General features: G+C 43.7%; 1 protein-coding gene across 1 annotated transcript in view; it reads right to left on the reverse strand.

Moving 5' to 3' along the window:
- The window catches only part of nup160 (nucleoporin 160), a 110,008-nt gene that overhangs the window by 57,332 nt on the left and 27,265 nt on the right, over window positions 1-25,411 (reverse strand). Inside the window, exons 2-11 of the mRNA XM_059976364.1 lie at window positions 22,542-22,647; window positions 20,534-20,744; window positions 18,758-18,980; window positions 18,253-18,331; window positions 17,892-18,006; window positions 16,822-16,977; window positions 10,824-10,904; window positions 8,027-8,124; window positions 3,871-3,955; window positions 1,318-1,386 (exon numbers count right to left, since the gene is read on the reverse strand). Coding sequence (XP_059832347.1) covers window positions 1,318-1,386; window positions 3,871-3,955; window positions 8,027-8,124; window positions 10,824-10,904; window positions 16,822-16,977; window positions 17,892-18,006; window positions 18,253-18,331; window positions 18,758-18,980; window positions 20,534-20,744; window positions 22,542-22,647 — 1,223 coding nt within the window. The remainder of the gene's footprint in view (window positions 1-1,317; window positions 1,387-3,870; window positions 3,956-8,026; window positions 8,125-10,823; window positions 10,905-16,821; window positions 16,978-17,891; window positions 18,007-18,252; window positions 18,332-18,757; window positions 18,981-20,533; window positions 20,745-22,541; window positions 22,648-25,411) is intronic.

A 25,411-nucleotide genomic window follows, 5' to 3' on the forward strand; every position in this document is an offset into this window, starting at 1 on the left:
TCTCTACCACCAATCAATTTCCCAGCTCTTTACTTCAGCTCCTCCTGCTCTCCTGGTTTCACGTATTACCTGCCAGCTTGTACTTCTCCCCCCCCCCCATCACACCACCTTCTTAGTCTGATTTCTGCCCTTGCTCTCTAGTACCGATGAAGGGTCTCAACAACGACTGTTTACTCAATTCCATAGATGCTGCCTGACCTGCTGAGTTCCTATAGCATTGCGTGTGTTGCTTAAGACATTACAATGCCATTACCGAGGGATCTAAATGCTGACCTCTAGTGACGACTGCTGTTGAAACATAAGGACTGTGCTTTTACACACTTGTGTTTCTATAGCAGAAGGAACAGCCCCCTTAGAAAACTGCAGCTTCTCCCTCCACGTTTTGGCATATTGCACTATAACCCTGCTCCCATATCACAATTTTCCCACAACAAACTATTTCTTTCCCTACGCGCACCCCCAACCCGGCCATGAATCCCATATTATAAATGTGGGTACATTCCTAAATCGTGCTATCACTACTATCATTTTGATCCAAGAAAACTCAGTACAGAATATCTTGCAGTACTTCTAACATTGGAGTATGGGTTCAACATTCAACCAATCGAGATGTTGCTGACAGCTGCTCATGCATGATCATTCCTCTTTGAGCTTAAAATAAAGATTTACATTTATGTGGCACCTTATCACTTCTATCAATGATTCTAGTTTCATGAGTCACTTTGAAGAACAATGTCCATTACATTGCCAAATTTATCAAGCAGATGACACAGATGCTAGAAACCTGCAGTGGCACCTGCCTGATCATGTGAACAATTGGCACTCAGAAGGTTTTCGATAAGTAAACCCTGGAAGTATAGGGAGCTGCTCCAAGCCTGGGATTAGTTGTAAAGGATGCCTGCACACTTTGTTCCATTGCTGGAGTCCATGCAGAGCCCCTGGCTGGGATTACACAGTGTAGCACTACACTGGGAATTCATTTCTCCACCCTATGCTGGTCAGACTGGCAAGATTGAATATTTGTATTTTGGTATTTAAAATATTTGTTGTTCTATTAACAGGTTTCCAATTCGTTTTTTAAATTACTGAAGGAATTTTGATACAGTGTAATCTCCCCAACATTATTTTGTTACATAGATTTCGTAAAAGTTCATTTTTACTCTAGAATTCAAATGCTTGATAATGATTTGTGATTTCTGCCTTAACACAGGACATATCAACTCAGTCACCTTCTGAACACTGAGTGGGGAGTCCTGCCAGAATGGCAGTGAATAAATAGAACTTATTTTACATGAATGGCACAAATCCAACAATTACCTGCAGAGCTTTTAGCAGAGCCTGAGGTGTAAAACGACCTGGAGTAAAGAGGTATTCCAGATAGGTTTCCTGTGGAGCAACCAGGACACATATTATTTAACAAACATGTAGTCACTTTTGAAGTCTCTTCACAAATCATATCACCATATAACAATTACAGCACGGAAACAGGCCATCTTGGCCCTTCTAGTCTGTGTCGAACGCTTACTCTCACCTAGTCCCACTGACCCGCACTCAGCCCATAACCCTCCATTCCTTTCCAGTCCATATACCTATCCAATTTTACTTTAAATGACAATACTGAACCTGCCTCTACCACTTCTACTGGAAGCTCGTTCCACACAGCTACCACTCTCTGAGTAAAGAAATTCCCCCATGTTACCCTTAAACATGTTACTCTCAACTCATGTCCTCTTGTTTGAATCTCCCCTACTCTCAATGGAAAAAGCCTATCCACGTCAACTCTATCTATCCCCTCATAATTTTAAATACCTCTATCAAGTCCTCCCTCAACCTTCTACGCTCCAAAGAATAAAGACCTAACTTGTTCAATCTTTCCTTGTAACTTAGGTGCTGAAACCTAGGTAACATTCTAGTAAATCTTCTCTGTACTCTCTCTATTTTGTTGACATCTTTCCTATAATTCGGTGACCAGAACTGTACACAATACTCCAAATTTGGCCTTACCAATGCCATGTACAATTTTAACATTACATCCCAACTCCTATAACTCAATGCTCTGATTTATAAAGGCCAGCATACCAAAAGCTTTCTTCATCACCCTATCCACATGAGATTCCACCTTCAGGGAACTATGCACCATTATCCCTAGATCACTCTGTTCCACTGCATTCTTCAATGTCCTACCATTTACCATCTGGGCATGGATACACAACTGAGGCTCTGGGTCTCTACTCTGAGTTCAGAAGGATGAAGTGGACTTTACTGAAACCTACCAGATACTGAAAGGCGTGGATATAGTGGACATGGAGTAGATGCTTCAATTAAGTGTCTAGGATACAAGGGGACAGCCTCAGAATGAAAGGATGTTCCTTTAAAACTCAGATGATGGAGAATTTCTTAAGCCAGAGGATGGTAAATCTTTGGAATATGTTGCAGTGCAGGCCAAGTCATTGGATATACTTAAGGCAGAAATTGATAAGTTCTTGACTAGTAAAGGGGTTAAAGGGAAAATGGGGTTAAAATTAGTAATGATTGAATAGCAGAGCAGATTTGATGGGCTTAATGGCCTAACTCAGCTCCTATACCATATGGTCCAAGTCCACAGGTTCCAACACATCCCTGATTTGCTCCAAAGATTCATCCTTCAGGATGAGATCTGCCTGTAGTCACAGTGTTCCAGTAGTACTCAACACTGGCAATGAGAGAAAAATCAGAATCAGATATGTTAGCTGATGATTGCATGGTAATCGGTTCTATTCTCAACTTGTCAGATAGTGATACAGCCCACACCTGAGGTAGCAAGGACTTAACAATGCTTTGAGTTGAATTGGTCAGTGGCAAGGAATGTACAGACTGAATGCCTACTGGATAATAAATCTCTTAAAGCAACAGTAATCTAATTACTTCCCCTTAATATACATACATTAATAATATGCACAGCCATACCCTCCACACCTCAGAAAAGCCATTACTGACCAGAATTTGGTCACCAGAAAAGTGGACCAACTCAGTAAACACCTACTTTAATCAAGTAAGGGACTGAATATTTTGTGGTAAGTACCATTCTACCACTTCACGCAGCTTTCCCACCATCTACAGGCACATCAGGAGTGATGGAATAAGCTCCACACACCCAGTTAAGCTTCAACATTCAACCAGGAAGTTGCAGTAGCAGATGGAATTTAATCCAAACAAGTAATGCACTTTGGGAATTCTGGTGCAACATATATAGTAAATAACAGGGACCTTCTCTGTACAGAGATTCCTTGGTCTGCAAGTCTATAGTTTCCTGAAGGCGGTGACACAGGTGAATGGGATAATGAAAAGGGCATTTGATATACTTACGTTCATATGCCATGAGCATTAGTTGGGATGTCATATTACAACTTGTGCAAAACATTGGGTACACCACACTTGTAGAGTATTGTGAGCATTTCTAGTTCCCACACTACAGCAATGGTGTGACAAATACTCAGAATTCACCAAGATGCTGCTTGGAATGGAGGGCTTTACTTATAAGGAAAGATTAGATAGGCTAGATTTATTCTCACTGGAATGTCAGAGGTTGAGGGGTGACCTCAGTGTTCAAGAGAAGGGAGGAAAGTTGTTTTTTTAATATACTGTTAGAGGTGCCGTACTTTTCTCTGACTCAAACACCTTACAGGAAGCGTCATCCCAATCGACTGCCTGCTAGCACGTCTCAAAAATCATCTCCTCAAAATCACTGCACATCAGCTGCAGTGTGCACCATCTGCAAGATGCCATCTGAAGCCAAACAGGGCAGATGACACCAAGTACACTTTAACATGTCTGAAAGAGAGGGCAGTGCAGCAAGCTGAAAGAAACTACTGACAAGTAATGGCTGCTCACCTTGGGGTCCTGATCCTCCGGCACACGCAATTCATCATCAGCAACAGGCTGTATGAAGACCTGGTTCCACTGGCCAGCGTGGTTACTGTAACAAAAGACTGTTATTAACTGTAAGTCATGAGAATAAAAATTTTGCCAGTTCCCTCACCAATTCCTCTGAAAACACCAACATATTCAGTCACAAGACCAGGCATACAAGCCCATGGCAAACAATAGCCACTTAGCCACTCTCTGTATCCCAAGCACACTCTTACATCGGAGGATTATGGTATGCAGTATTTGATAAATAAATGCTACAGAGTAAGTCATACTCTTCTTTCATCTGCAGTCCGCTCTGTCCAGGAGTAAGATTGAAGGAGAGAGAATACAGACCATTTCTTCACTTCTCAGGCAAAACGTGAACAAACTGGACATGTCACCTGACAATCATCAGCTAATCTCTTACACACTAGGATCTGGGTCTTCCCTAACATTCCTACACAATCTGATCCACTGAATTAAATCAAGGGTGGAAGGAGAAAGCGGAGATTTCATCAGTCCAATGTTGAAATTCAAAATTATACTGCCAAGAACTGCATTGGTATTTTGAATTGAAGACAAACTATCACTGAAACCACATACCCATCCAAGACTTTCTTCAGTTAGACAGAAGAGTGGAGCTGTGAACCAGGTTCAATCCTGACCTCAGGCACTATGTACAGTGTTTCCATATTCCTGCAGAAACTACATGGATTTCCCTGGTGTCCCAGTTTCCCCCCATATTGCAAAGATGTGCAAAGCAGTGGATTAATAGGCCACTATAAAATGCCCCTGGAAAATAGGTCAATAGTAGAACAGGGGGACATTGATGGAAGTGTGAGATGGGTGGGATTAGTTGTAAAACGATTGCTTGACGACTGTAGATTAGAAAAGACTACCGTAAATTCCGGACTATAAGCCGCTACTTTTTTCCCACGCTTTGAACACTGCGGCCTATACTACGGTGCGGCTAATGCATGTTTTTTTTTCATGCCGCCAAAAACATTTTGCCTCGTAACAGTAGACCAATAAAATTGATGAGTAGTTCACAGAGGTCCAATGAAATTGTACGATAAATCAAGCGCACTTTCACAATTAAATTATTGCAAATCAGTCATTTGTACTCACCCTCATCAACATGGAAAACACTCGAAGAAAAGCATATGATGCAGCTTTTAAGTTAAAGGCGATCAATCTGGCGGTTGAAGAAGGAAATCGAGCTGCTGCACATAATCTTGGCATAAATGAATCGATGGTGAGACGGTGGAGACGCCAGCGTGAAGAACTGAGTCAATGCAAAAAGACGACAAAAGCTTTCAGAGGTAATCATAGCAGATGGCCCGAACTTGAAAACTTTCTTGAAGACTGGGTTAACACACAGAGAGCAAGTGGCCGCGGTGTTTCCACCGTGCAGATCAGACTGAAGGCTAAAGCAATCGCCACCAAAATGAAAATCGAAGATTTTAGAGGTGGGCCATCGTGGTGTTTTAGATTTATGAGACGAAAAGGCCTGTACGTCAGGGTACGCACGACTCTGTGTCAGCAGCTCCCTCCCGACCACGAGGAACAACTTGCTAACTTCCGCACATTCACTCAAACAAAGATAGCGGAGAATTCCATTGGGCCAGATGATATCATAAATATGGATGAAGTACCTTTGACGTTTGACCTGCCTCTCACTTGGACTGTTAATAAAAAAGGCGACTCGTCCATCACCCTGAAAACAAGTGGCCATGAGAGAACGCATTTTACTTGTGTTCTGAGCTGCACAGCATCCAGACTAAAACTTCCACCGATGGTGATTTTTAAGCGGCTGACAATGAAAGTTCAGTGAAAGCTGCCATCAAGAGTACAAACTCAATTCCAGCTGTGATTCCTGGGGGCACCACGAAGTATTTGCAGCCACTGGACATCTGCGTGAACCGGGCATTTAAAGTGGCGCTGCGCGTTGAGTGGGAGGCTTGGATGACGAGCGGCAAGAAATCCTTTACCAAAACAGGACGCATGCGAAGAGCATCTTTAACTCAAGACTGCCAGTGGATCCTAAATGCGTGGAGCCGTGTCACAACATCCACCATCACCAACGGGTTTCGAAAGGCTGGACTGCTGCGTGATGAAGAGGACCGCGTGCGCTCAAGTGAGAGCGACAACGAAGAGACTGAAGTGAGTGACGAGATCCTGAGGTTATTCAATTCGGACACTGAAGGACTTTGATGGTTTTAGTGTGCAGGAGGAAGATGAAGAAGACGATCAATAACTTTTCCTGGTAGGCTGCAGTATATATATATTTTTTTACCAGTCGTTAGGAGATATTGGAATGTTGTTCGTGCACTGTTCAGTAAAAAAGTATACGCAACGTAATTTGTGTGTTACCGATACGTATGTATATTTAAAAGTAGCTGTGTTACAGGCACTGTTTGAAAGAAAGCATTTGCAATATGTATTTGTTTATGTTACCATACGGATTTAATTAAAAGTTAAAAAATCCTCACGTGTAATATCTTTCTGTGTAAATATCTCATATTACAACGTGGGACACCTGCGGCTTTTAATCAGGTGCACTCTGTAGTCCGGAATCTACGGTACTTTTCATGTTTAAGGTGCTACAAATGGTTAATTATCTAATACGATTTACAATCAAGCTATTAGAATTATTAAAGTGAAGCTAAATAGTATAGCTAACGTAACCTTACATTTGAATGTTACTTTAAGTTGTGATATGAGAATAACAGGCCAAAGGTGTAAACTGGATGAACAAGAATCACAGAAAGGTCAGGAGATGAAAATACAAACAAACAGGAAACTGGCTGCTGAGAGGAATCAAACGTAAACTCTTCTAAAAGAACATCAAGGTGGCCATATGAGATACCTTCACCCACAGTAATCTGGTTATACTAAGCTAGAACTTACTAAAGTGCAACACCACAGTGGGTGCAAATCACATTCTAATCTTTTATTCTATACATTTCCTTATCCTCTTTGGGAAACAGCAGGCCACCCCTCCCCCATTTCCCCACCAAATCATTTAATTTGTCTAAGCTAGGTGTTACCACCCTTTTTTATGACATGCACCCCTACTATTAACTGGAGTCCATGAATCCCAGGCTGGGAACACCTAGTCTAAACAATTATAGTGTAACACGCCAAAGAATCACAGACCCCATCTTCCCATTCATCTCTTGTTCCAAGTCAAAGAACCATTACAAAATTCCAGGCAGAAGTATACAACCATTGGCCAATGATGCACCAAACTACGAAGTCCTTAACTAAACTCCCACATTATTATGTGCCTTGTCATATAACATAGGTGATCACGATCTTTTGACCATGACAGTTCTTGACAAATTTTTGTACAGAAGTGGTTTGTCATTGTTGCTTTCTGGGCAGTGTCTTTACAAGACGGATGACCCCAGCCATTATCAATACCCTTCAGAGACTGTGTGCCTGGCATCAGTGGTCGCATAACCAGGACTTGTTATATGCACCAGCTGCTCATACAACTATCCACCACCTGTTCCCATGGCTTCATGTGACACTGCTCGGTGGGCTAAATAGGACCTACACAAGACCACAAGACATGGGAGCAGAATTAGACCCCTCAGCCTATTGAGTCTGCTCCAGCATTCCATCATGGCTGATCCCAAATCCCATTCAACCCCATACAACTGCCTTCTCACCAAATCCTTGATGCCCTGACCCATCAGGAAACAATTAACTGCCACCTTAAATATACCACGGACTTGGACTCCACTGCAGTCTGTGGCAGAGCATTCCACTGATTCACTACTCTCTAGCTACAAAATGTCCTCCTTACCACTGTCCTAAAAGATCACCCTCAATTTGGAGGCTGTGCCTTCTAGATCTGGATACCCCCACCACAGGAAATCCCCACGAAATACATCTTGACCAAGGATCAACTGTAGGCTAGTGGAGGGAAGGACCTCCTTTGGAGAGACACATCTCCATCTCACCATTGAAAAAAATCCTACAGGACTATTATTAATGTGCACAACTTACGGATTAACGTCAACAGTAACAATGGAAAGTTTCCCAAATGCTACTTTTGAAGTTAATTTTATTTTAGAAATTGGTTAAAAATTCTTGTTGCTGACTTACTTCAACTTCACTGAGAACTTACTGCTCAAAGTTAATATATCTAACATTGGTCTGGTTTTCCTCATCCTGCCACAAGGCCCAGATATCGGTGGGAGTGAGGGCAAAATCCACCAGCGTTTCCTATGGAGAAAACAGAATATAGGTGTAAAACAGCCACACCAGCCAGAATCACATTACATCAACCTTAGCCAGTGCTATTCTCTTACCTAGTTTTGGTCCACTGAAAAGAAAACTGTAAGTGGAAGATCTTAAATTACTATCCCCATGAAAGGCAGTTGTCATGTTTCATAATGGAAAGAGCAGCCAAGGAGGAAATAACCAAGTCCAACAAAGTAACATACAATTCAAACACAGCCAACAGGCTACACTAAACAGATAAACAACAGCTCAAATCACAGCTGCACTTACAAACTTGTGTCAGATTTAAAGTGGGCAGAGCAAACTACCCAAGCAGAGAACTGGAGTTCGAAGATGGTCTCAGTATCCTTCTTCTCATAATGAACAAATGTCAGAAGCTTTTCAGATGAGGCTGTATGGTTGGAGCTTAGTAATAAAAAAAGGAGTGCGAGGAGATGCAAGAGAAATAATGTTGAGTAGTAAGGGATTTCAACAGCCCCAATAATAACTGTAATCACCTTTATGTGATATGTTTACAGAGCAGCCTGAAGTTGTTTTTAAGCAGCACATATACAATCCTGCTGGGAATGGAACACTGATACCCAAGCCTAGAGAATGAACCTGTCCAAGGCACTGATGTGTCAGTGGACAAGCCCTTTAGTGATAATGACCATAACACTAAGTTTCAAAGTTATGGGACAGGATGAATTTGTCTGGAAATGAAGTGTCTGAAATAGGGAAAGACTGATTTTTATTTCTTTAGACTGGATTTAGCAAATGTAGACCGTTAAGGAGATACTACTAGGTAAATACACACTTACCAAGTGGAAGTCATTTAAAGAGAGAACTTGTGACAACATGCTTCCTTGAAGGGCAAGGATGGCAAGTCCAGGGAAACTTGGATATTGCGGTTAGATTGAGAGAAAAAAAGCATTTGGAAGATACAATCCAAAGAATATAGGAAAGGCCCTCCAGAAGCATAGAGTGTAGGAATAGTATATATAAAACAAGAGCAAAGATGGGCCACAGAATTAATGAAAATCCAAACGCATTTTGTAAGTACAATAAGGTAAGTAGGGAAAGTGGGGTGGGGGGGGAGGGGGAGGGGGAGGTTACCCATTAGGATCCAGAGGCCGTCTGTGCTTGGAGCCACAAAACATGGCCAAGGTCTTAAATAAATACACCTCATCTACATTCACCAAGAGAGATACTGCAGTTGGAGGTTCCGGTTGTGATAGGAAAATTCTATAGCAGGCACAAAAACTGGTTAAATCTTCGAGGTCTGATGAGATTGTACTCCAGCTGCTATGATAGTGGGTAGGGGAAGGAGAAGGAGGTGCAAGGCAAGAAACTGCTGGAGCATTGATGTTGATTTTAAACGTTCACTGGCTATGGGTGAAAAGCCAGATGACAGCAGGGTCAGTAGGGATAAGCCAGGCAATGATACACCTGCTTGTCCGACAGCAGTGTACAAATCAACAGGGACAGGATTAGTTGGAATGGCAGGGATTGATCAGAGTTAGTCCGCATGGAGTTATTGGTGGGAGATAGTGTCAGTGTAAGTATACTGATGTGGGAAGTGTGGTTGATGTGATTTACCTCACCTTCAGAAAGGACTGACATGATCCCAAGTGAAAGACATCTCCTAAGTTCAGAGCCAATAGAATCCAAGGCAAGTTGGCAAACCTGCCCAAAAACTGATTTGGTAATAGGAAATACAAGTCTACACCTGTTGGAAATCTGGAGCAACACAGACAAAATTCTAGAGGAACTAGATGTAATAGAATACATGGGTTATAGTGGAAGGTTCCTATATGATTGGAAGTTTGTGATCACAGAGATCAGTGCTGGGTGATATATATATTTACAAATTAGATGTGAATGTAGGAGGTATGATTTGGAAGTTTGCAAACAATACAAAAATGGTGGTGTTGATAATGACAGAGCAGCTGTTGGTTACAAAATAATAATTGGCTAAGCTGGGTAAGGCAGTGGCAGACGGAAGGTTGAGCAGTAAATAATATCGAGGACAAAGAGACCTTGGCTTGTGAATCCAAAGATCCTCAAAGTGGCAGTACAAGTAGATAACATGACTGAAAAAGATGTATGAGATATCTGCCTTTGGTTGACAGAGCACAGCATAAGAGCATTGGTTAGGCCTTCTAGGAATGCTGTGTCCAGGTTGTGGTTGCCACACTACAGGAAGAAGGCGACTACACTGGAGAGATGCAGAGGTAAACAGACAGGATGCTGCCTGGGATGGAATGTTTCAGTTAGAAGGAAAATCTGGATAGACTGTCTTCTCTGTGGAATTGTTTGCCACAGGCAACTGTGGAGGTCAAGTCTTTATTATATTTAAGGCAGAGGTTGATCAATTCTTAATTGGTCAGGGCATGAAAGGATATAGGGCAAGGGGCAGGGGAGGTAGGAGACTGGGGTTCAGAGGAAAATTAGATCAGCCATAATGAAATGGCAGAGCAGACTTGATGGGCCAAATGGCCTAATTCTGCTCCTATATCTTATGGTCTTATTATGGACCAAGTGCCAGTACATAGGATTAATACAGATGGGTGCTGGATGGCTGAAGGTTTTAATTTTTGTGTTCTTTGATGACTGAATGATCCACAGATGCCCCAACTGTGATAACAGTTAGCTAGAGTTTCACATCAAAATTGTTCATGGGCTCAGGAAAGATGACGTACCTGTGTGGAGAAGAGAGTTGAGATGTGATCCAGACTGTAGCGGTTACTCTCCATGCAGCACACCAGCTGGAAGACACAAAACTGGAGAACAATACTGAAGATGAGTGAAGTCCTCTTCCTGATCTTTAAGCAATAGGATAGCGATTCTAATAAGTGTCTAAAATCTCAACAGAATAAATCAGTGCTCTAGTTGCTGTAGTTTAAAAAGCACCGGGGAAATCAGGAGAATTTAAATCCAGTTAATAATCAGAAACAATGGCTGATTTCTTAAGGCAGGGAAATTACTGGATTTGGGTCTAGATTGTTGTTTTTGTTTTCCCTTGTAGTCGTTGGTTTCCTTTTACTTGGTTAAATGCTTGCTATAAACCTTCAGCAATGTGCATTCTATTTAGTTCTATAGGTCTGTAGTTCGTTGCCTGAGTGTGACTCAAGACAGTACCTGCTCAGGGTTTATCTGATCAAGTTGGATTGGTTTACATTATAAAGGGAGAGCCTGTGGTCAAGTTCCTTTTTGAAGTAGAGGCAGTGTCCATTATTAAGGACATCCAGCACCCAAGGCATGCCCTTTTCTCACTGTTACCATCAAGTAGGAGGTACAGAAGCCTGAAGGCACACACTCAGTGATTCAGGAACAGCTTTTTCCCCTCTGCCATCCGGTTCCTAAATGGACATTGAACCCACGAACACTACCTCACTTTTAAAATATATATTATTTCAGTTTTTTGCTTGATTTTTAATCTATTCGATATACGTTTACTGTAATTGATTGATTGATCGATTTATTATTATTTATTTTTTCTTCTTCTATATTATGTATTGCATTGAACTGCTGCTGCTAAGTTAACAAATTTCACAAAGCATGTCGGTGATAATAAACCTAATTCTAATTCTTTACTTGCCTTGTTTGCTGGTCAGGCTGATCTTTATTTACCAGTATTTACAACCATAAATTTACATGTCATTCTTGACAATATCTCTAGATCTAACAATATCAACCAGCCTGTATTAACTTCAGATCAACCAGCCTACTTTTAATTGCCCTCTGAAATAGTCAGTACATTAACCCATGGAACACAGCTGCTTGAATAAATAAACCTCCCCCACCCCCCCAGCATCCAACAAAGAATCAATATCAGGCACAACTAAAACTTGTTCAGCATTCACTGGAGGGCAGTGAACGCTGCGCCTTTATTAAAAAAGGGTGGCAAAGAAAAACTTAGGCCAATAAGTCTAACATCTGAGGCAGCAATTTAGTAGGAAGGGTTCTGAAGGATAAGATACAAATACATCTGGAAAGAGTGGTCAATTACAGGTAGTCACCACAGCTTTGTGTGTGGGGGATCATGTCTTACAAACAGGTATTTTGATGATGTGACTAAGAAAGCTCACAGGGGCAGAGTGGTATACATAGTTTATATGGACTTGGATAAGGCCTTTGATAACATCTACATAGGAAACAGACCTGAAAGGTTCTATCACACAGGATCCAAGGATTGGCTAATTGGATACCCAATTGGTCTGACAGCAAAAAGCAGAGGGTGAAGGTAGAACGCTGTTTCTCGGACTGGAGGTCTATGACTAGTAGTGTGCCTTGGGGTTGGTGCTGAGCCCATTGTTGCTTGTCAACTATACTCAGTGGCCACTTTATTAGGTATAAGTGTACCTCTGTTTGTTAATGCAACTACCAAATCAGCCAATCATGTGGCAGCAACTCAATAAATAAAAGAATGCAGACATGGTCAAGAGGTTCAGTTCCTATTCGCCCAAACATCAGAATGGAGAAGGAATGTGATCTAAGTGACTTTGACTGTGGAATGATTACTGGTGCAAGACTGGGTAGTTTGAGTATCTCAGAAACTGCTGATCTCCTGAGACTTTCACACACAAACTGTCTTTACAAAAAGAACTGTCTTTCTGCAAAAAACAGAAATCATTCAGTGAGTAGAAGTTCTGTGAGGGGATAATGCCTTTTTAACAGAGAGATCATAGCAGAATGGCCAGACTGGCTCAAGCTGACAGAAAGGCAACTGTAACTCAAATAACCTTGCATTATACAGTGGTGTGTAGAAACGCATATCTAAATGCACAACATACTGAACCTTGGAATGGTTCCACTTCAGCAGAAGTTGAACCAGCAGAAGACCACACCTGGATCCACTCTGTACCTAATAAAGTGGCCGAGTGATTTTGATAAGAATGTACAGGCATGGTTAGTAAGTATGTAGGTAACAGTACAATGGAATAAATGCAACACACACAAAATGCTAAAGCAACTCAGGTCAGGCAGCATCTACAGAAATAAGCAAACAGTCAACATTTCAGGCCGAGACCCTTCTTCAGGTCAATAGATATAACAGGCAATGAAAATTATCAAAAGTTACGGGGATCTTGATCAGTTGAGTAAGTGGGCCAAGGAATGGCTAGTAAATGGCATTTGGATAAATGTGAGGTGTTATATTTTGTAAAGTCAAATCCAGGTAGGACTGCAGTGAATGGCAGGGGCCTAAGGTGTGTTGTAGAACAGAGGAACTTTTGGGGTTCAAGAACATCATTCACTGAAAGTGAACTCAGTCAATAGAGTGGTGAAAAACTTTTGGCACAGTAGCTTTCATAACTCAGGGCATGAGTATAAAATTGGAGGGCACGGTGCAGTTGCAGAGTGTGCTGGTCAGGCTGCACTTGGAGTATTGTATTCAGATTTTGTCACAGTGAAAGGAAAGAAATCAATAAGCTGGAAAGAATGCAGGAAAGGAAGGAGCTAAAGATGGCGCCAGAGGTTTTTGCAGACCTGGGTGACTTCTTCCAGTTATTCGTGAAACTGTTTAATTCTTCTCCTCTTGTGTCTCTTTTCTATTTTAACGCGGCTAGGGTTCTGTTGGAGTCCATGATCTACAACTGCAGCTGAAACTACAGTTCTTCACAGGCCGTGGGTTCCCGCTCTCAGAACTCGAGGTGTTTCGATATCCCTGTGCAGCCTGGAAGACGTGCACCTTCGGGGTATGACTCTGTGGATTCCTCGCTGATACTGCCAACTGAAGCATCACAGAGGATTGAAACATTGATGCAGCGGGTGACATGCGCAGCTTTTGGAAAGCCTCTGCACTCAAGTGATCTCTCTCTCTCTCTCTCCTGATGGTGAGAGAGTCTGGTGGTCTTTGAACAGGGGGCTCGGACAAACAACGTGGCAGATTGTCCTCGGTATCTCCTTCTCCCTTGTTAGTAAGACAGAGAGCCTGAGATGTCGAAGTGTTGGGGTGGGCAGAAGTTTTTGATGGACTAGATCATGTTTCCTATTGCTTGCATAGCCAGTGGGGGGGGGGGGGGGGCAATGCTTTTGCCGGAGCAACTGAGGTGAGGGGGACTTTGGGGTTCTAACGTTTTCTGTCATTCTTTCTTTGGGGTATTTTATTCTGTTTCTTGGATGTCTGAAGAGTAAGGATTTCTCCGGTTTTAAACTGTACACATTCTCTGACATTAAATTGAACCATTGAAAATATTTCTAAAGATACAGCCAGAAAGTGAAGGATTGAGTTTTAGCAAGGTTTGTCAGACTACAACTGTATTCCTTAAGGAACAGGAGACTGAAAAGTTATTTTGCAGAGGTGTATAAAATCATGATAGGCATAGATATGGTGAGCATGCTCAGTCTCTTTCACCCATCATTGGGGAATCAGGAACTATATGCCATAGGTGCAATGTGAAATGAGAAAACAGCTGAAGCAGTTACAATATTTAAAAGACAGTTGGAACATGTATTGGAAAGGTTTAAAAGGTTATGGGCCAAACTAGCTTGGACAGCATCTTGGTCAGCAAGGATCAGTTTCCAAGCTGTCTGACTAAAACCCTATGATCCTACTTGACCCCATTCGAACCAATCTTTCTGCTACAGGTCTACCACAATATCAATTACTGTCCTTCAAGAACCTCTAAGAATTTTCTTCAATATGTAGCACTATAACCATGTTAAATGCAATATATTCACAATAAATCTATCTGCTCGATCTAGGAATCTTGGAGATGCATCAATCCATCAGCAAAGCTGCAGTGCATGATAACCCGTAAACTGAAACCTGAAGTCATCTGATATCCTTCACTTTATCATTGTCAGCAAGCCTGAAGAACAACATTGGCCCAAAGAGGAGGGTAGATTCAAAGTAAAAATTAGGTGACAACCAGGCTAACCTGCTATACTAGGAGTGATTGATAAGTACATGGCCTAAGGTAGAAGAAGTCAATTTTAGAAAACCTAGCACATTTATTTTTCCTACATTTACACACTTAGTCCAGTGGTTGTGGAGCATACAGATCCCTCCTTTGCAGAAATCAGTGACTTGGACCTCCAGAAATGGTCCACAGCAGGGGTGATTGATAAGTTTGTGTCCTAAGGTAGAAGGAGATGTTATCAACTTTCTGCATTTTCACTCAAAGAGTTGAACATGTAACAAGAGCTGTATAACATCTCCTTCTATCTTAGGCCACGAACCTATTAATCACCCCTGCTGTGGACAACCTGGAGGTCCAAGACACTCTCGTTACATGCACGTGCAGTTCAACTCTTTGAGCGATTATGCAGAAAGTTTGAAGTTAATAACTCATCTCCTTCTGCCTTAGGCCACAAACTTATCAATCACCCCTGCTGTGGACCACTTCTACAAAGAAGGGATCTGTCTGCTCCACGACCACTGGACAAAGTGTGCACATATCGGAGGGGACTATGTTGAAATATAAATGTGCTAGGTTTTCAAAAATTGACTCCTTCTACCTTAGGCCATGAACTTATCAATCACCCCTCATGTATTACTACACGTCATGCTAGATAGAGGAACGCGATCTCACCAACAGATCAAACTTTGCAGCACTTCTGTAACCCCGGAAGACAATTAAAACATGAAGGACAGCTCCATGTACATCCTTCTTTGTACATGTATGTTCTTCAAGCATGAGAGGGGACTTGATAGAGGTCTACAAGATTGTGAGAGGCATAGATAGGGTGGATAGTCAGTACCTGTTTCCCAGGGCACCAATAGCAAACACCAAAGGACATATGTACAAAATTAAGGGAGGGAAGCGCTTAGGAGCTTAGGAGAGACATCAGGGGTAAGTGTTGTTGTTGTTGTTGTTGTTGTTGTTTTTTTTTAAACACAGAGGGTTGTGAGTGCCTGGAATGACTTGCCAGGAGTGGTGGTGGAGGCCAAAACATTAGGGGTATTTAAGAGCCTCTTGGACAGGCACATGGATGAAAGAAAAATGGAGGGTTATGGAGTAGTGTGGGTTTAGTACTTTTTTTAAAAAAAAAGGATTATATGGGTCGGCACAACATGGAGGGCTGAAGGGCCTGTACTGTGCCGTAGTGTTCGATGGCTCTTCAACACTAGAGAACCCCAGCAAAGGGCAACTGTGTTCATCCAGCTCAACTTTCCAAGGCTGTCAAGTCCCAGCATGATGGAAACAAGTCTTCAGCCAATTCAGTTCATCCAACAGTGAAGATTATAGCCTCAACATGTCACAATCCAATAAAAATCAGAACATACCAGAGCAAAAAAGTGTAGCCTACTTGACTGAGACAATTTAGCAATCAAAACATTGTTCCCTCCTTCAAAGCTTATACTCTGCAGCGCCAATGATCTACAAAATACACTACAAGCCAACATCAACAGCATCTCCAAAACCTTTGAACTGCAAGAATGACAGTAGTGACATTTCAAGCACAAGATCCCATTCAAATCAGACAATGCCTTGACTTGGAATTGCATTACCTTTGTTCATCACCAAGCTGGAACTCTGTGGCTAACAGAATGTGGAAAAGTTACGACAAGGATTGCTACTAATTGATCATCTTCAATTGAATTCTAGATGGATATTAAAGTCTGGAAACGCCCATGTCATACAGGAGCAGAAAATACTAAATTTTAGTGATAATGAGGTGGGGCAAGTCAATATTGAAACATTTTACGGAAGTGAATACAGCTAGAAATGTCGAATGCTCATCTTGCAGTACCTGTCCACGTTTGGGGCAGTGTAGGTAGACCCCTAGGAAGAAGCCAGAAGAGGAGTACGCCAGACGCAGCTTGTGACCCAGACTACCGGTGTGTCTCAGCTCCTTACTGGCAGGTATGAATGCCAGCATATCCGCAACCATCAGGCATATCTGATCCTGAACAAAATACACAGGAGTTAGTGCTGGCAAGCTAGCTAAAAGATTACCGCAGCCAGCTACCATGAATTTCAATGTGGTCAATATTATTAATGCAAAAATCATCCCACAACCTTCAGCTTTGAAAAAGAAGAAAAAAAATCATAAATCACAAGGCACCACTTTGCTCAGCAATTTGCACTGTGCTTTCAAACCCGCTTCCAGGGATTTGATGAAGTTAGGACATTAGATGCTAATTAAAAGTACCACACAAGTTAGATCTGGCACTTCATGGCTTCAAGTTGCATCAGGAAATACACGCTGTTGCATTGCTAATCAAGAGAATCCACAATGATCTTACTGAAGACACAATAAGCTTGTACGTCTTATTTCTTTCTCTTCCCAACCTCTGACATTCACAAACCGTTTGATGCAATATTATTTATTTTAGTAAATATTAATAAATCATCATATACAGTATGCATCGAAGGATTCGGGACTGTAGCCTGGGACTACGTGATATTTACAGATGGTCTCATATCAACCATTACAACAATTATAGGGACATATTAGATCCCAGATACATGAAAAACTGGGTCCCTGACAGGAACAATTGCTGCAATCTCAGCTGAGGCACAACACTTCACACAGTGAGGTATGTTTACCTTCGTGAAGAGGGCACCCAGAGAAAGATTTTACATGATATTAAATCTATTATCTGCCATGATAATCAGACATTCAATACTACCTTGTGTATTCACATTCTGTGAATTATTCTCCACACACAATATTGTCCATGCAATTTAAATGTTTTAAAAAAAGCACAACTCTTACCTAATGACCTAGCCACTGCCAACTGCAGATATAAAGTTGTTGCAGAAATGTTCAATGCTTTCCCTATAACAGTTTAAGCTACCAAAACCCACGATACATACCTTATATGACCAGAGTCGCAGTTTATGGTCCTGACACAGAGCAAAGATAAATGCATCATGTTCCAAGAGCTGAACTGCAAGGCTGACAGGTAGATCTGAGGGACCTTGCTCACCTCTGCAGAGCACAGAAAACTTCTGGTTATCTTTTATCAATACTACTCAGCTTCTTTAGCCACAAGTACTCAAACCCTTCTGCCATTCATTTCTATTACGCAGAACGGAGAGGCAACTAACTCCCCTTACCTTTTTAATTTACAGTAGAATAAACAACATAACTGCTGCCCCAGCCTCACTACTCCAAGTACAAATGGATAACCTGCTCTCACAGCAACCAAAGGAAAAAGAGTTTGCTCACACTGACCTGATAGCAGTTGACATCCATCCTGTGAGCAGCCTTTGCATGACAGAGCTTTGCTTCAATTCCAGTACAGATACAGAGCCTGTAACAACAAAACATCCACTGCATTCAATGCTCAATTCTCCAGCAAAACATTATTTTATTGAATCTTGGTTGGGAAAGCACAATGAACAGATACACAAGAATGATTTCAAGGATGAAACTCACATTAGAGAGGGTTTGAGTTGTCTATGTACAGAATAGATTCGAAGACATTAGTCACAGGCTGAAATCAAGTTAAAGGACCTTAAATGCCATAAATCCCAACCCACTAGCACTTTAATAAACAGATGCACTAGGATGCTTTGAACTGTAATTTTGCCCTTTTCAGTTTCTTCCTGCCTTCATCCATAAGAACAGATCCTGCTGCTTTATTAAACTCAGTCTCAGCTAGCTTGGCCCATGAGACGTACTCTACCAGCATTAGACAATCAGTTGTTACTCTACCTGATGATAAAACCTACATTACCTCCAGTATGATGCTCAGGAAGTTGGATTATCAGAATCCCACCAGTTGCAGAAGCCAGTGCAAACAGTGCTGCTCCATCACTATTTAGCCAGGTCGCTGATGCTGTTGAGTTAATAGCTTGGCCGTGGACACCAGGAATCAAAAAACTATGCACTGGATCACGCAGGTTCAGCTTCCCAATGTCAGTAAAAATGGACTGGATATGACCTTCACTGATCAGCTCCTGCAGAGAGAGTGACAAGACTGAGGCACATCAACACAGCCTGGGAAACCAATAAAGCAGGCAACCATCTGGTATAAATTTGGTTTCAGTGCAATAGTGACTGAAGATGACAGAAGAGGACTGTGAGTGAGTGAAAGAGAAAGAAAAGGGGCTTGTTTTGCCGAGCACTGCGGGCATGCTATGCTGGCACTGGAATGGGTAACGACACTTAAAGGCTGTTCCTAGCACATGCCTCAGTATGTTGGTTGTTAACACAAACTACTCATTTCACTGTATGTCTCAATGTACTCGTGATAAATAAATCTGAATATTGAAGGAGTTCAGTCAGATTCCGACTTGAAGAACATTGCGAAACTTAATTCAGCTTATACTTTTTTGAGCAATAAAAAAAAATCTCACATCAGTCAACAACAGATGAAGGAAAAGCAGAGTGTTAGGGATTAGAGCCAAGAATATTGTCAAAACATTTATCGTGGTGCAGCTACAAAGCACCTGACTAGGGTGCATTATATAAGATTGTTCTCCTCACTCATCATTTCTGACCAGAAGCTTGACACCCTCTTATTCTGCTATTAACTTGGGCAATGTAACCCCAACCTGGTCCTTTACAAATCTTTAAAGTTTTGATAAATTAATTTTATTCCTTTCCAAATTGCTCGGTGCATTCTCACAAGCTCCCTTTATATGCTCCATTCTCCTTCATGTGATGAAGATGGAGATTGGAAACCATTCTGTACTCAAATTCAATGCTTTTCCCTTGGATGATTGTCCTCATTAATAAACAAAAATATGACCAGTGCCTAGAACTCCTGAATCATGTCCTACAAAAAAACCTGTAATGCAGCTGAAGGTAAAGCAGTTATCTACAGTCATTTAATCTGTCTGCGAGTTCACACCCTACTGCAGAGCTCAACTGCAATTTTAATGCTGGCACTACCTTTCCAATGAAGTGGTTAGGAAGGGAGTTTCCTCACTTGCTTCAGTTATCCCTCCTGCCTTAACCTGTGACAACTGTAGTTCCTCCAAATCAAGAGTAACTTGCACTTAGTTGACTACAAACACCCGACAAGTACAATCAGCCATTTGACATTCTGATTCTTTACCCTCCCCCCCCCCCCCCCCAAAGACATCACTGGAGATGACCAAACAAACCATGTTTCATCATTCTAGTCATGCTACTCAGTACCGTAGCACTGAATATACTCACCCACAAAGAAACACACCCTGCAAGGAGAATAAACTTCAAAACAAGTTACGGTGTTCAGAAAGAACTGCATGAACACAAAACCTGATTTTGGAGACCAGCTCAGTGTACAGAATGCTCTGCATGGAAGTGCACAAAATTAAATTTTAAGAGGGCCAGTAATGCCAAATAAAAACGACAACCCTAGGTATTTAAAGTCTCACGCTTATGCTTAGTCACTTTGGTTGTGAGGACACCACATTATAACATCTCCACAGTGACCCAGATGACCCAGGGTCCAGCTAACAATCCTCAGCCTGTGAATGATATGCTGACCTGATCCCAAAAGTCATACAAAAGGACTACTTACACTTCGGTACATGCGGGAGGGGTGGGGAAGTACAATCCGGTGCACAGTCTGGTTGGTGGCAATGAGTAATGTCACACGGTCGTGAGTCTCGTGCACATGAACACCACCCGGCAGTACATGACAGTTCACAAACTTAAGGCACACTGTATTGTTGAGGAGGTTTGTATCCAAAGACTGTTCTATCATCTGCAGGGTGTCACCAGAACTTGTCCTGAGGATATCAGACATGGGGCATTAGTACTTGAAACCAGAATCAGATTTGCTATCATCGGCATATATCGTGAAATTTGTCTTTGCAGCAGCACACTGAGAAACATATTAGAAAAAACATGAATTACAATAAATATATAAAAAACAGTTAAATAAATTGTGCAAAAATAAAACTAAAAAAGTAGATAAGAAGCGTTCATGGATTCAATGTCCATTCAGAAATCAGATGGCCGAGGGGAAGAAAGTGTTCTGAATCAATCAGCATCTCCCTTCCATTAAAACAGTACAAATCTAGAGCGCCCACAGCCCCTTACAAAGAGTGATAGCTGCCTATTAGAAACATAGAAAACCTACAACACAATACAGGCCCTTCGACCCACAAAGCTGTGCCGAACATGTCCTAACCTTAGAAATTACCTAGGCTTACCCTTAGCCCCCTATTTTTCTAAGCTCCATGTACCTATCCAGGAGTCTCTTAAAAGTCCCAATCAGATCTGCCTCCATCACCATCGCTGGCAGCCCATTCCACGCACTATCTACATAAAAACTTAACCCTGACATTTCCTCTTTACCTACTTCCAAGCACCTCAGAACTGTGCCCTCTCGTGCTAGCCATTTCAGTCTTGAATAAGAGCCTCTGACTATCCACATGATATTGTAATCTTTCCAAAGCACCCTGATTAACACTAAATTGCCCCGATTTTAAACTGGTTGAGCCATTTTGTCAGCAGTTTTCTCAAGAAGATTCAGTATGGGTTTTTAATTTAGTTTTCTCAACTTACCTTTCTTGTCCAAGGAAGACCTGCACATGTGTACTACGGATAACAGTTAACTAACTGAAAGTGAATAATCAGATACAGGAAGGATGATGGGTCATTAGGCCAAGTTGACTATGCCAGGTAGAACCTACAAGGAAGAGCTGCTTCAAGAAGGCGACATCTATCAAAGATCCCTACCATTCAGGCCATGCCATCATCTCACAGCAACCATTAGACAGGAAGTATAGAAGCATGATTAGGTTCAAGAACAGCTACAACTATTCAGTTCCTGAACCACAAGCACAACCTTAATTGTTACCTCAGTATAGCAACAGTGCGACCACTTTATTCATTTTGCAATAAATGGACTTCATTTTATTTTAAAGCTTTCTTTCCTGTAACAATTGCCTATACCTTTTCTTGCAGATGTTGTATTTCTGACTCTAGTGTGTGCCCATGACGCTGCTGCCAGTGTTTTTTTTTAAAACGCACCTGAGCATACGTACTTATGCACATGACAATAAACTTGGCTGACTTTGCCGCATTAAGGCAAAATCTGGAGCAGCTACATTTAGAGTCATTTAGCATTCATTGCTGCAACCATGGCACAACAGATGTCCTGCATACAGGAGCTCTGGTATACACCAAGGTTCAAAGTAGCTGTAGTGCAAAGCACTACACAGTGTATTCCAATCTGGTGGATGATCAGCTATAAAAGCATTTTGGAGATTTTCTTTAAATTCAGTTCAATGTTTCAGTAACGTGGCAACAAAATTTGTCCTGATCCATTAAGGCAATCCCTCCCTTGTAAGTAAAACACCAAGTTCAGCGCCAAACAGCACTGACCTACAGCAAATTGTACTTCAATTGTGTATCACTAAGCAGCCAAGGAATCAGCACCCAAAACTTTGATATATACTGCTGTTCCTACTAGGAGTGATGTTAAATGTAGCTGTGCCTCTGTTGTCAAACTACTCACCACCAGTCCCCAACAGCTACAGACAATCTACAGGGGATTCCCTCTGCAAAGAAATGCCTACCAGTGTATGAATCGATTTCTGGTGACAGACTGCAGTTTCCCGCTTTCTTCATAGAAAAATCCGCCGGCACTATCGGAATACTTCACTCCCGGGATTGCATTCACACCTGCAGAAGAGACACAAGTCATCAGCCATTCATTGGCACACAGACTTTATGAAGTCTGAAGTAGGACATGCATAGTCCTAAACAAGGACTATGAAGTAGATCAACTGCATGGAGAGAAAAAAATGCCGTGATTCATAAAGGCCACTTGGTGAAGCAGTTAGTTACAGAGAAGAAGCATTTGAGAGAGATATTAAGTGACTGTTACAAACTTTTCCAACAAAGAATGTATTATATTCCACCAGGCATAAATTTGCAACAAGTTGGAAATGTGGAAGAATGAGATAGGGATCGCTGTGACCCAGCACAGACTCAATGGGCTTGAAATGTTATGTTGTAAGGAAATATATAATATTCCGAGTATTTTCCGAACGATCTTTTGACCTTCATCCTGAGATTATGACAACACAGATATTCAACACTAACAACTGCTCCCATCCCCAAAGCTTACACACCACCATTAATCCAAAATTACAGAATTTGTTACTAAACAGTGTACAATAATTGCCTTCACAATAACTGCGGTAGCACGATTCAACGCACCACATAATTTTCAATAGCAATAAAGGACGCATGTTAAAGTTCTCCTCGTCAGTCACCTCTTCAATTAAATAAATGAAAAGGGGAATGAATGACTGCAGTTGGGGAGTGGGGGGGGGACGGGGATGGTTAAACGGGAGGAACAGAGTGTTGGAAGGAGGACAGGGGATGAACGGGAGGAACACAGGCGGAATGACAGAGAGCGGGGAGGGGGGGGATGAACGGGAGGAACACAGGCGGAATGACAGAAGGCGGGGGGGGGATGAACGGGAGGAACACAGGCGGAATGACAGAAGGCGGGGGGGATGAACGGAGGAACACAGGCGGAATGACAGAGGGCAGGGGGGGGATGAACGGGAGGAACACAGGCGGAATGACAGAGGGCGGGGGGGGGGGATGAACGGGAGGAACACAGTTGTAGGGGGGCGGAATGACAGAGGGCGGGGGGGGGGATGAACGGGAGGAACACAGGCGGAATGACAGAGGGCGGGGGGGGATGAATGGGAGGAACACAGTTGTAGGGGGGCGGAATGACAGAAGGCGGGGGGCGGGGGGGATGAACGGGAGGAACACAGTTGTAGGGGGGCGGAATGACAGAAGGCGGGGGCGGGGGGATGAACGGGAGGAACACAGTTGTAGGGGGGCGGAATGACAGAAGGCGGGGGCGGGGGGATGAACGGGAGGAACACAGTTGTAGGGGGGCGGAATGACAGAAGGCGGGGGCGGGGGGATGAACGGGAGGAACACAGTTGTAGGGGGGCGGAATGACAGAGGGCGGGGGGGGGGAGGATGAACGGGAGGAACACAGGCGGAATGACAGAGGGCGGGGGGGGGGATGAACGGGAGAACACAGGCGGAATGACAGAGGGCGGGGGGGGGGATGAACGGGAGGAACACAGGCGGAATGACAGAAGGCGGGGGGGGGGGATGAACGGGAGGAACACAGGCGGAATGACAGAGGGCGGGGGGGGGGGATGAACGGGAGGAACACAGGCGAATGACAGAGGGCGGGGGGGGGGGATGAACGGGAGGAACACAGGCGGAATGACAGAGGGCGGGGGGGGGATGAACGGGGAGGAACACAGGCGGAATGACAGAGGGCGGGGGGGGGGGATGAACGGGAGGAACACAGTTGTAGGGGGGCGGAATGACAGAAGGCGGGGGGGGGGGGGGGAGGATGAACGGGAGGAACACAGGCGGAATGACAGAGGGCGGGGGGGGGGGATGAACGGGAGGAACACAGTTGTAGGGGGGCGGAATGACAGAAGGCGGGGGGGGGGGGGATGAACGGGAGGAACACAGGCGGAATGACAGAGGGCGGGGGGGGGGGGGGGGGATGAACGGGAGGAACACAGGCGGAATGACAGAGGGCGGGGGGGGGGGGGGGGATGAACGGGAGGAACACAGTTGTAGGGGGGCGGAATGACAGAAGGCGGGGGGGGGGGGATGAACGGGAGGAACACAGGCGGAATGACAGAGGGCGGGGGGGGGGGGAGGATGAACGGGAGGAACACAGTTGTAGGGGGGCGGAATGACAGAGGGCGGGGGGGGGGGGTGTCTGACGGGAGGTAAACAGCGGTGGAGCTGAGGAGATGGAAGAAAGAATACCGAGGCCTCTAGACGGGGGTGGGGGTGTTTTGACGAGAGGAACACAGCGGGGGAACAGCAGAATAGCGAGGCCTCGCCGGCGGGGGGTTTGATTTGACGGGAGGAACACCCGGGGGGGGGGGGGGGAGATAGCGAGGCCTCCGGGCGGGGGGTTTGATTTGACGGGAGGAACACCGGGGGGGCGGGAGAATAGCGAAGCCTCCGGGCGGGGGGTTTGATTTGACGGGAGGAACACCCGGGGGGGCGGGAGAATAGCGAAGCCTCCGGGCGGGGGGTTTGATTTGACGGGAGGAACACCGGGGGGGGGGGGAATAGCAAGGCCTCCGGGCGGGGGGGTTTGATTTATTGACGGGAGGAACACCCGGGGGGGCGGGAGAATAGCGAAGCCTCCGGGCGGGGGGTTTGATTTGACGGGAGGAACACCCGGGGGGGGGAATAGCGAGGCCTCCGGGCGGGGGGTTTGATTTGACGGGAGGAACACCCGGGGGGGGGGGAATAGCGAGGCCTCCGGGCGGGGGGTTTGATTTGACGGGAGGAACACCCGGGGGGGGGGAATAGCAAGGCCTCCGGGCGGGGGGTTTGATTTGACGGGAGGAACACCCGGGGGGGGAATAGCGAG

Source organism: Hypanus sabinus, chromosome 7, assembly GCF_030144855.1.
Source record: "Hypanus sabinus isolate sHypSab1 chromosome 7, sHypSab1.hap1, whole genome shotgun sequence".
Classification (NCBI taxonomy): Eukaryota; Metazoa; Chordata; class Chondrichthyes; order Myliobatiformes; family Dasyatidae; genus Hypanus; species Hypanus sabinus.